The sequence below is a fragment of the Mobula hypostoma genome, chromosome 19 (assembly GCF_963921235.1).
Source record: "Mobula hypostoma chromosome 19, sMobHyp1.1, whole genome shotgun sequence".
Lineage (NCBI taxonomy): Eukaryota > Metazoa > Chordata > Chondrichthyes > Myliobatiformes > Myliobatidae > Mobula > Mobula hypostoma.
In genome coordinates this window covers 36,543,930-36,556,106 of record NC_086115.1, presented here as the reverse complement: position 1 = coordinate 36,556,106, position 12,177 = coordinate 36,543,930, and the positions used below count along the sequence as shown (strand labels likewise).

The window sequence follows — 12,177 nt, the reverse complement described above, 5'->3', positions numbered from 1 at the left end:
ACTCGACAAACCAGTGACTACCAGAGGCGTAGAACCCATGGTCAACTTCGACTGATGGATGCCACACACACCTACCCTATGGCCATTGTCACAGGAAAGGGATCTTGTCAGACAAATGTACCCAAGATCCTCAATATTTTAGATATTCACCAGTCACTCTGCTTTATCTTCACAATGTACTAAGTAACTACACACTCTTAAGTCCTAGCAATGTTCACAAATTCTATTTCATTTTGTACTGAGAAGCTACATGGTTGAAATGCAGGGTCTACCGATACTTGGCTCCACAGTTACTCACATCTTCCACTACTTCAATTAGAAGATTTACTAGGTTTTCAGTGCAAACAGTAAATATTTCTCCAATTTGAGGCAGCAAGAATTGAGAGCTTTATTAACAAGCAGATGTATTTGATTAAGCCTGGATGTCATTTCAGATTGAGTACTGCTTTTCTTAGACGTTACAATGAGTTGTAAATGAGGACAGGGAAGTAGTGTGTCAGTCTAGCTTCAATCCCGTGAAGATCTTCCTGGCATTCTTGTCAAAAGATTTGTATACACATTTTCTGTCTAGGTAGCACTAGACCTACTGTTGCCACAATATGAAGAAAAGGCTACGTGCACAAATCATGCATGTTGTAGAAAATTTGTTGTATCAATAATACATATTTTATTTTTATAAATTATTAACATATGAAGACAAGTTTTTAGCTCTGGGTGAATGAAGTTTTAAAATCCATATGTACTTTACAGAGCTGTTTTAACCACTTTGCCAATTTTTAATTTGCTGTATTGAAAAATACTGCATAGTGAAAGCAGATAGGTCAAAGAGACATACAATACTGTACCTGGCAACCAACTTTGTTGCATAATGAATGGACTGTTCATTCTAGCCTCCAGGTACATTAGCAAAAAGAAAAGCTACATTTTTAAACTGCCAAATGCCAAATAAAGGAGGGAAATAAAATGGACAAGTACTGAAAGATAATGTGTGGCTGAGTGGAAACATAACTGATTTAACATAGAGGAAGAGGTTTTAAAAAACCCTGCAGTAACACACAGAGGCAACAGTGAATGTGGCCTCTTTTCAGCATTGAAGGTTTACTGACTTGTCCTAAGTGAGGTGCTTAAAAACCAAAGTTTACCTTCCGTTTCATTCTCAGATCCAACCACACTGAAGTTTTTCCATCGCTCCTTAGCTCTAGACAGGAAGATTTCATAAAGCTCTGAGAAATGAAACAACACCAGAAAATTAGGCAATTTCAAAACAATTTGATTTCTACCAGTTTCACTTAAGTCAACCAAATCCAGGACAACTAAAAACCTTAAAGTCTGCCATTACAGGAATGTGACAGTAGCCCAGAAGGATTAGCTCTCTTCTTGGGCAATAATGGTATATCATTCGTATCATCCTTTGCCAAGCCAACATCAGAAAACAGCCTGAAGAATTTATGGCCCCAAAGTTGTTTCAAACTTAAATTCTTTTTCTTGACATTTCAGTTTGAAGCTTCAATTATGCTGAAGAAATTGTTAGATCACTTCTAGACATAATTCTATTTGATGCAACACAGAGCGTCATAGGAAGTCATTCTTGCCCGTGGCCATCAAACTTTACAACTCCTCCCTTGGAGGGTCAGACACCCTGAGCCAATAGGCTAGTCCTGGACTTATCTCCTGGCATAATTTACATATTACTATTTAACTATTTATGGTTTTATTACTATTTATTATTTATGGTGCAACTGTAACGAAAACCAATTTCCCCCGGGATCAATAAAATATGACTATGCCTATTTGAAGAAGCTTTAATACCTAACTGAACCCAATTCTTTACATTTATTGTGGTAAGATTAATCATAAAGAGATATGGCAGTATAAGTAGCATTGGAAGATGAAGGATTGTCAAATTCACGACATTTCAGTTAAACACAAACTATAACAGTGCAATGAATTAACAAGAATCCCCATGGGAAAAGTCATACAGATTCACTCTGGATCTGTGGTGACCAAAATCAGAATTCAGTCTCCTCACCTCACTTCTGTGAAAACCACCTACCCAATTTATTGGAGTAAAGGCAAAATTCAGTTAAACCCCTTGTCATACAGGCCGAAGTCATGAACCAATCTCATGCAAGCAGAAAGGCAGTTGAGTAACATCCAGATAGTGCTTCTGAAGCAGAACATTTTTACTTTATTTCTCAATTGAGAATCTACGTAGATATTCGGAGTACATACCATGAGTGATATTCAGTTCATTGCCAACGGCCAACCTCCACACTTTCCCTCGAACACTTGGAGGAATACCCTGCCACCATAGTTCACGCACCTTCCGTGTATTTCGACTGTATGTGAGAAACAAAAAAAAAAATTTATAACTATAGGTAAGTGCTTTTCAGCAGTAAGCTATCAGAATGGCAGTTGCTTCACTTACATAGTTTCCCAATTGGGAAGTATATCTGTGTTCCAAATTATCATTGCATGAGCAATGCTCTCTTCCTGCCTGAATCGCTCCTTCATAATTTTTTTTCTTCTCTGCGCTTCTTTCACCTCTGTATTCAAAAAATGTATGTCAGTCACAAGCTACAAATTATCAGCAAATCAGCTTAGATCCATACTCCTGAGGTGGCAGGCAATTAATCTATTTTCAGAACTCTGACAATTGTGCCCAAGATCACCTGAGACAGAAATAGAATACCTGTCCTAGAAAGACACCTCCCTTATTTTTCTTCTCTTTACCACTACCATCACTCACATCACCCTGCTGCCAATGAGAACCTTTGTTTGATAGCCTGGAACTTGGCTGTGAAACTCAACTTGTGATATTGAAATATTCTGCACAAGAACACAATTAACAAAGTGCAGCCATACTTAATGATTGCAAAACAAAGACCAGTTAAAAATCTCAAGGCAATATAATACAAAAATCTTATTAACTTTCAGCAGAAGGACATTCTTCCCAAAACATTCTGTTTGAAGTCCAAAGGATGAAGCCCATTATGTTGCTTGGAATGTAATAAAGTAACTAACTTGAGTACCTCGTTTCTTTGCTTCTGCCACCATTTCATCATATTCTTGTCTGTGCCTTTGAGCTTCTTCTGCTGATTTTGCAGGCAAGTGTCTATAAAAAGATAGTTTTCTAGTAAATATGTGCATGAAAACTTCATTATCAAATACTAAAATGAGAAAACACAAATACTATACCGATATCCATTTACAATACTAAAATGACTTAAAAGTCACATTTCTAAATCTTTTCCAAACAATATATTTAATTGTACATCATATAATAATAATTTTGATAAAATTAACAACTGGCAGTCGTATCCTTATTTTGTGTGTTTTTTTCCCCCGTCAAGATATGCAAGATAGACCAATATATTTATTGAATCAAAGTATCTGAGCTCCGAATACACCATATTGATAAAACAGAAAACAGATGTTTTTAACAGTACATACACTTTGCCAGAGGCATACATAAGTTGACACTAGAGTGGTGCGCATACACATGGGATGGAAGTACTCCAAACAAGGTTCCCCACCAAATACTGGTACTCATTCTCTTCAGACAGCTCCTCAATTAATGTCCGCATTAACTTAGCACCCACAATAGCTTCTGGCACCAGCAGCTGAAAGCCACGGGTTGACCTAGACTAGCTGAATATTGGCTGGAGAGCACAAGTAGAATCTTCAGCTATCTGTTGATAGATCACTCTCTCCTAGTGCTTTGTGGGTGGGTTGTCAAGTCAGAAAGGGTGATTTTTTTGGCTGACAGAGTATTCATCCTGTGAGGGCAGGGCCAACAGGCGCATCTCACTCTGCCACCATCACTTACCAATTACAATGATGATAAATCCATGGGGTCTCTAACTCATATGCTGATTTTAATCTGAGTTTCCTGTTCTTATTCAAAACTCAAGTAAGTTCTCTCTCCTATCAGTAAAATTAGATGATTTAAAAAAAAAATAAAACTGCCAATGTAGTGAACTAAAACATAGTCATGCAGAAAGTGCAGCAAGAGAAGCAGTTAACATTTCAGGTGCAAATTCAAGTTCAAAAAGAAGTGATGAAAGAAACAAGTTGGTCTAGGAAGTGAAGGAGGGTAAAGTACAAAACAAGTAGAACTCTCTGATAGGATTAAGTAACATGGCATTTTCAGATCAAGTCAAACTTTCATCTTTGAAATGCACTGCCAACATTGTATAATCTTTGTAATGTCTCATTGGGCCTACAGTGAAATACCAGCAGGCCAGATTAAAGGCAAAGGAAAACAAAGGGATGGTCAGTTCTTGTATTAACAGACAAAAGAAGAGTTATATACAGTTGGAAAAAAATCAATACAAAGTCCTCCAGGCTAGAAGTAGCATACAAAAGTTGTTCCTTGAGCTTGCATAGCTCTCCTGGTAACAGTACAGAATAAACAGAAGAGTCAAAAGTGCTGCTGGCACAGTGGATTAAAGTGGCACACAATCAGATGTTTAGAGTAATTCCTGTATGTGCAATGCAGGTGGTCCACCCATCTGAGTATGATTTATCCAACACAGAGGAGGCAATACCAAATGCAGTACAGTAGTCTGGTAAGAGTGCAAGTGAATTTCTAATTCACTTTAGCTGGAAAAACTCTTTGGGTTGCTGGATGGTGGGAAGAGAAAGCGAAGTGATACATTGTCTATGGTCATACGGGAAAATGATGCATGGTAGTAGTGGTAGACATGGATGGGAGAGCAGACTAATGAATCACGAAGGGAGTGATCCCATCAAAGTATTGGAAGGGGAGTGGAGGGGAATACGTGTCTGGTGGTGGAATCTTGTAAATTCTAGAAATAGTGAAGGATGATCCATTTAATGCAGAGACAATGGGATTGAAAGCAAAGACCAAGGGATCGGTGTCAAGAAGGAGAAAAAAAATGAGAGCAGAGCTCTGCCCCTATGTTTTTTTTTCCAAATGCTTGAGTGAAACTCATTTCAAAAGTAATGCTATTATTTTTCAAAAGTATCTTCAAAAATATCACCTCTAAAACACTAAGTTCATAAAATAATTCATGAGAATCAATACAGGATAGACAAATTAATTGATTAAAAATTTCATGTTTGATACTAGAGGTACCAAGCTTTTAAGAATAAAATGCAAAATATTTGTTGAAAATATGAATTGCTCACCCAAACACTGAAAAATAAATCTGAATTGTTTGTATAATATTGCTCATCAACTAAATTTATAAACAATCCTATTAAAACTCTTATCCTGCATAGAGAACAAACTCTCATTACAAAATTAGTTAAAATGAAACCAGTGCCTGAAGAAGTCCCCACTTATTCAACAAAGTTAAAGAAAATCATTCGGTGAAGAACAAAGACAAGACACAAGATAACCCTCAACTCTTTTTTAAATATAATCAGACAGGTACTGAACAGAATCACTTGCTTCAATGGCAACGCTGTTAGTTGATAGCCATTATACTTATCACAATACAATGGAAAATTTAGGAATGAACTAGAGGTTTAAAACAAATTAGGATTTGTTTTCTTTAACCACTTGGACATCCTGTATTATATACAGTGGATTCCAGTTAATCTGAACACATTGGGATCAATAGGGCAGCACGGTAGCACAGAGGTTAACACAATGCTTTACAGTACCAGTGACCAAGGTTCAATTTCCACCACTGTCTGTAAGGAGTTTGTATGTCCTCCCTGTGACTCTGCGAGTTTCCTCCAGGTGCTCCAGTTTCCTTCCATGGTCCACAGACACAAGTTAATTGGTCATTGTAAATGATCCCTTGATTAGGCTAGGGTTAAATCAGAGGCTGCTGGGCGAAACAGCTTGAAAGGCCAGAAGAGCTTTCTGTACATTGTATCTCAATAAATAAATAAATAAATAAATAATAGACCATCTTGGCCCATTAAGTGGCTGTCCCAATTAGCCAGTTTCATGGAAATAGTTAAAAAGCCAGTTTAAAAAAGGACACTACCATTTAACTGAGTAACAAATTATGTATTTATATGAAAAACAGAACAAATTAGAACACCACCAATACTACTACAGTACTATAAAAATGTGTATTAGTTCCTAATAATCGAAGGAATTCATCCATTGTACGCTGACAAGTTCTTTTGCTAGACTGTAAATGAACAAAATCAGTGCAGACTACCTAGTACAGATAATGGACTGCCTTCATACAATGCTGTCAATGATTTTGTCCTCCAAAACTTCATTTTCATTGTAACATTCAAGATGATTTCTGATACCTTCAAATTCTTGGTAGTTCCTAACTTGCTGCAGAAGTGAAATAGTTTCATTTTCACTCCCATCTGTTTCTGGCGTCTCCATGCCTCAATGCTTGAAACCACAGTGAGCAAAACAGTTCTGAATTGTCTTACTGCTTATTTCTCACCAACTGTCAGTGAGAAAAATCAGTTTTTGAACACAAACACACACAATTGATGTATTTAAAAATAGTTTGCTCTGTAGCGTCTAATGGCCACAGAAGTGTACACGACTGACACTAGTTAGAAAATATTCCGCAAAAGTCTCCTACTCCAATTAAGTAGCAGTGTCCCAAATAACCAAAGGGAACTCCAACTATTTTCTCAATTAGCTTTTGTTCTTTAAGAATTGCCCCAAATAGCCTCATTAACTGATGGCCCAATTAAATAAAATCCACTGTATTTCATTGTTCTAACCCCCACGTATTCATCAAAAGATATTCACTCATCATTGTGTTAGCAAGAATCCTTTTCCTCATCAAAAATGACACTGAAAATGTAAATTTTATTGAGAACAGCTATCAAACTTTTTAATAAAATGTTTTTGGATTTATCCCATGATGTACAGTAGTGTTTTATTATTAAAATATTGTTCAGATGTAGCCAGACCAGTTTCACAATGAAAATACTTGAACATTTCCAAAAGACCACAGCCAGACGGCAGCTGAACGTGAGCTATAAATTCCAAAAGAAAACTCAGTAACAAAAAGGATAAATAGATTCATGGGCAACCACATGTGAATGAGGATGAAAATATAAACATAGTCACTGAAAACATAACCTTTTGTCCTTTATTGAATTTTAGTCCTTTCTCTCCATTAAATCTCACCTTTTAACAGAGTGACAAACCTGTAGGCCTTCATTTTGGATTCAAGCAAAATTATGGATCTCTTCAACGATACTGCCTGAACTGCTGAGCATTTCCCAGCAGTTTCTGTTTTTATTACATTTTTCTGTGATCAAATGTAGAGTTACTGAGTAATTAAAACTGGCATTGTAGCCCAATGCATCCATGCTGACCACAATACCCACCTAAGCCAGTCCCAACCGCCCACTTTTGGCTCAAATCCATTTAAACCTTCTCTACCCTAAGAACATATTTCCTGTTTGGCCCTATGGAATGAACTTCTCCTTTGGGTGAACGACCTTGACACTTGGAATAGATTACAGACAAAAAGACTTAGTGGCTGATGGTAATGTTTATTAATTCCTCAAAACTGAATTAGTATTTGTTTCCAGATAATTTACGGCTATAAACATTGCCTGCAATGGTTTTACAAGGCTTTAAAAAATGATATTTTTAACAGTTGTACAAGAAGTGATCACTTTATAAATACATTTTAAACTGTATAAATCAGAACTAATAATGACATATTCTGCCTTTCTAGAAGACCAGAAATAGCAAATTCTACATCCATACTATGTAGATTAAAATATAGCTTTTCTATTAGTTTATCAAAGCAAAAATGTTACAGAAGGTATTAAACATGACACAGAAAAAGCCCAGGTTAATTTCCACTCCCAGTCTTGCCTTCCTGCATGTAAAGCAGTCTACCCGTGTAACATCTTTCTGTTTAGGCTTTCTTCATGAAAGTAATTTTAATTTATTTTTGCTATCAAACTTCTTCCTGCTGATATGCTGAGAATGGAGAAGGACATCAAACCATTAAGGTGGAACTCAATAACTCATGGAAGGCAGAATCAGCAACGTTGTTTTGTCTTATTTCATACCCATTATCGGGGTTAGGGTAAGACAATAGGATTTGACTATTGAACCACTTTTATCATCCAATACAATTCAGAGAGCTGTAAAGCAGAATGATTATCTTGCAGTGTTTTCCTTTTAACTTCATCATAGTTTTTATTTTGATTAAAGAGAAAATGCTGAACAAATGAGATTTAAAGAAAACAACTTCATCTGTTGATTTGGAAATCCAGTACTTGGACTTTGAAGGGAGAACCACAAGAGGGCTAAATAGCACTATTTTTCCAAGCCATCTGTGCAGTGGAATTATACATTGTAGTAAGCATACTGTTTGAAAAGAAATATTTAAATTGGTCAAACAACAGGAATTCTGCAGATGCTGGAAATTCAAGCAACATACATCAAAGTTGCTGGTGAACGCAACAGGCCAAGCAGCATCTATAGGAAGAGGCGCAGTCGACGTTTCAGGCCGAGACCCTTCGTCAGGACTAACTGAAGGAAGAGTGAGTAAGGGATTTGAAAGCTGGAGGGGGAGGGGGAGATGCAAAATGATAGGAGAAGACAGGAGGGGGAGGGATAGAGCCGAGAGCTGGACAGGTGATAGGCAAAAGGGGATACGAGAGGATCATGGGACAGGAGGTCCGGGAAGAAAGACAAGGGGGGGGGGTGACCCAGAGGATGGGCAAGAGGTATATTCAGAGGGACAGAGGGAGAAAAAGGAGAGTGAGAGAAAGAATGTGTGCATAAAAATGAGTAACAGATGGGGTACGAGGGGAGGTGGGACCTTAGCAGAAGTTAGAGAAGTCAATGTTCATGCCATCAGGTTGGAGGCTACCCAGACGGAATATAAGGTGTTGTTCCTCCAACCTGAGTGTGGCTTCATCTTTACAGTAGAGGAGACCGTGGATAGACATGTCAGAATGGGAATGGGATGTGGAATTAAAATGTGTGGCCACTGGGAGATCCTGCTTTCTCTGGCGGACAGAACGTAGATGTTCAGCAAAGCGGTCTCCCAGTCTGCGTCGGGTCTCACCAATATATAAAAGGCCACATCGGGAGCACCGGACGCAGTATATCACCCCAGTCGACTCACAGGTGAAGTGATGCCTCACCTGGAAGGACTGTTTGGGGCCCTGAATGGTGGTAAGGGAGGAAGTGTAAGGGCACGTGTAGCACTTGTTCCACTTACACGGATAAGTGCCAGGAGGGAGATCAGTGGGGAGGGATGGGGGGGACGAATGGACAAGGGAGTTGTGTAGGGAGCGATCCCTGCGGAATGCAGAGAGAGGGGGGGAGGGAAAGATGTGCTTAGTGGTGGGATCCCGTTGGAGGTGGCGGAAGTTACGGAGAATAATATGTTGGACCCGGAGGCTGGAGGGGTGGTAGGTGAGGACCAGGGGAACCCTATTCCTAGTGGGGTGGTGGGAGGATGGAGTGAGAGCAGATGTACGTGAAATGGGGGAGATGCGTTTAAGAGCAGAGTTGATAGTGGAGGAAGGGAAGCCCCTTTCTTTAAAAAATGAAGACATCTCCCTCGTCCTAGAATGAAAAGCCTCATCCTGAGAGCAGATGCGGCGGAGCCGGAGGAATTGCGAGAAGGGGATGGCGTTTTTGCAAGAGACAGGGTGAGAAGAGGAATAGTCCAGATAGCTGTGAGAGTCAGTAGGCTTATAGTAGACATCAGTGGATAAGCTGTCTCCAGAGACAGAGACAGAAAGATCTAGAAAGGGGAGGGAGGTGTCGGAAATGGACCAGGTAAACTTGAGGGCAGGGTGAAAGTTGGAGGCAAAGTTAATAAAGTCAACGAGTTCTGCATGCGTGCAGGAAGCAGCGCCAATGCAGTCGTCGATGTAGCGAAGGAAAAGTGGGGGACAGATACCAGAATAGGCACGGAACATAGATTGTTCCACAAACCCAACAAAAAGGCAGGCATAGCTAGGACCCATACGGGTGCCCATAGCTACACCTTTAGTTTGGAGGAAATGGGAGGAGCAAAAGGAGAAATTATTAAGAGTAAGGACTAATTCCGCTAGACGGAGCAGAGTGGTGGTAGAGGGGAACTGATTAGGTCTGGAATCCAAAAAGCGTAGAGCTTTGAGACCTTCCTGATGGGGGATGGAAGTATATAAGGTCAGGTCATTTGATGAGTTTTCGATGCAGATTAAACATACATAAATAAAAGGGGCAAAGATCTTGAGAATATTCCAGAAAGCTTTCAAAAACTGTGCAAATATTTTTCAAATCAGCATGTAAACCTAAAAGTTACCAGGACCAAGGTTTCATTTGCTATGGGTCCAAGGAAAATGCACTGTGCGATGGGATTGAGACAGGGGAAATAGATGGGTTGGATAACAAAATAAAACACGTTCTATAAAACAAAAGTGCTATTTTACATGCAACATGCACACAAAATGCTGAAGGAGTTCAGCAGGCCAGGCAGCATCCATAGAAAAGAGTAAACAGTCAACATTTCGGGCCGAGAAGCACAAAATGTCGACTATTTACTTTTATCCATAGATGCTGCCTGGCCTGCTGAGTTCCTTCAGCATTTTGTGTGTGTTTTCTGAATTTCCAGTATCTGCAGCTTTTCTTGTGCTATTTTACCCATCTGCCAAAGGATTTGGTTCAAATTTTACAAACATCACTAAAATGCTGTCTATGGCAAAGAATACAAGTAATTACTGAACTGCACTGATCACCTTTATAAACTATACAGCATAACAAACTTACGCTGGTCGATCTTCTAAGATCAATGCAGTAGTAGATAGTGGCTCAAATTCAAGATTACGTCGCCGTCCAGACTGAAGAGAGGTTTTATTCATCCGGCCAATTCGGGCTTCATATTCCTTTATTCAGCAAAAAGAACAAATTAATATCTACGAAATATACTTGTAACAATTAAACACACAATAATCAAATCTGTTTACGTCCCCACCCCACCACCAACCCATTTTCAAGTTAAAGGAAAAAAGAACTGCCGATTCATTGAGCAAATCTACTATGGTTCAAACAATAATTTCAGATAGTTACAGAATCAAAGGTCCTGACTTAGGTTACAAGGTTAACATTTTCCAATGAGAAGGATTGTATTACAATTTTATAATATTTCTTGCGAGTTAGTGATCATGGTACATTAATGCAAATTATTTGAAAATGTAAAACATCATTTTACAGTAGCGCTGCAAACACTTCTAGTTTACAAGTTAGAATGGCAGAGGAAAAAGGATTCTAACAAACCAGCTGCAGTAAACACTCCAAACCTACCAACTCAGCCTCACATTTTCTGTGATAATTATGACCTATTTTATGGCTTGGTTTCAACAGAGCAACTGCAAGTCTGGTCAAATATCACTGATTGCAACACCACTGTTTTGGTTGAAACACATGGCTTTTGGGATTTTTCAAAAGGACCAATTAAAACAAAAACACAAATCTGATATATTCAGCAAAATACTTTCTGCCACATCATAATGTATTAAGACAAATCCTTCCGTCTTGAATTGCAATGTTTATTCACAAAATTTAACTCAAAAGATAATTTTAGCTAGAATTATTTAAGTACAATCTAATTTAAAAGTCAGAGTATAACTTGATTTATGAAAACAAGAGCATTCACAACAGCCTGAACAATTGAGCTAAAAGCAAACCTCCTACTTCAAAAAAATTCCCAGCTATCATCATGATTTGTCACCTTGTATCTCAAGAAACACTCTGCCCCATGGAGGCTGTGGCATTTGTTCTAGTGATTCCACTGTTGACAAAATTTGTGATGTCACTGCTATTGACTGATACCACGAGCACCATGGTAGTGTGGCTGACAGGGAGACATTTTTATGGCTTTGGGTCCACCACTAATTTTGTGTATTTAACTCAGCAAGAGGGGAGGGAGAGAGAGAGGGAGAGAGGGAGAGAGGGAGAGAGAAAGAGAATTTTCTCAGAGATTTTGCTTGCAATTATTCAATTATTTTGTAATATAATTTAAATGTCTACTGCCCCCCATTTGTAAAAACCAAGCTACAACTGCAAATTCAAAATTCCATGTTTCATCGCACATCCAAAAGAAATGCATAAAAGTATTTCTGATATTCTATTGGAGCATATTTATGTATAAAAATGCATTTTCCTTAAAGTGAAAAATTGTCAAATGACATTTCCATTGGAAAGCTCAGACTAGCATTTAATACCCTGTATCTGATGGACCCCAAACACTG

At 38.5% G+C, this 12,177-nt stretch overlaps 1 protein-coding gene across 3 annotated transcripts in view; it reads right to left on the bottom strand.

Moving 5' to 3' along the window:
* The window catches only part of tbc1d12b (TBC1 domain family, member 12b), a 108,623-nt gene that overhangs the window by 18,239 nt on the left and 78,207 nt on the right, over positions 1–12,177 (bottom strand). For all 3 annotated transcript variants that reach the window (XM_063071687.1, XM_063071689.1, XM_063071690.1), the window contains 5 exons: positions 10,697–10,812; positions 3,033–3,115; positions 2,429–2,546; positions 2,233–2,339; positions 1,143–1,223 (listed from right to left, as the gene is read on the bottom strand). In XM_063071687.1, coding sequence (XP_062927757.1) covers positions 1,143–1,223; positions 2,233–2,339; positions 2,429–2,546; positions 3,033–3,115; positions 10,697–10,812 — 505 coding nt within the window. The remainder of the gene's footprint in view (positions 1–1,142; positions 1,224–2,232; positions 2,340–2,428; positions 2,547–3,032; positions 3,116–10,696; positions 10,813–12,177) is intronic.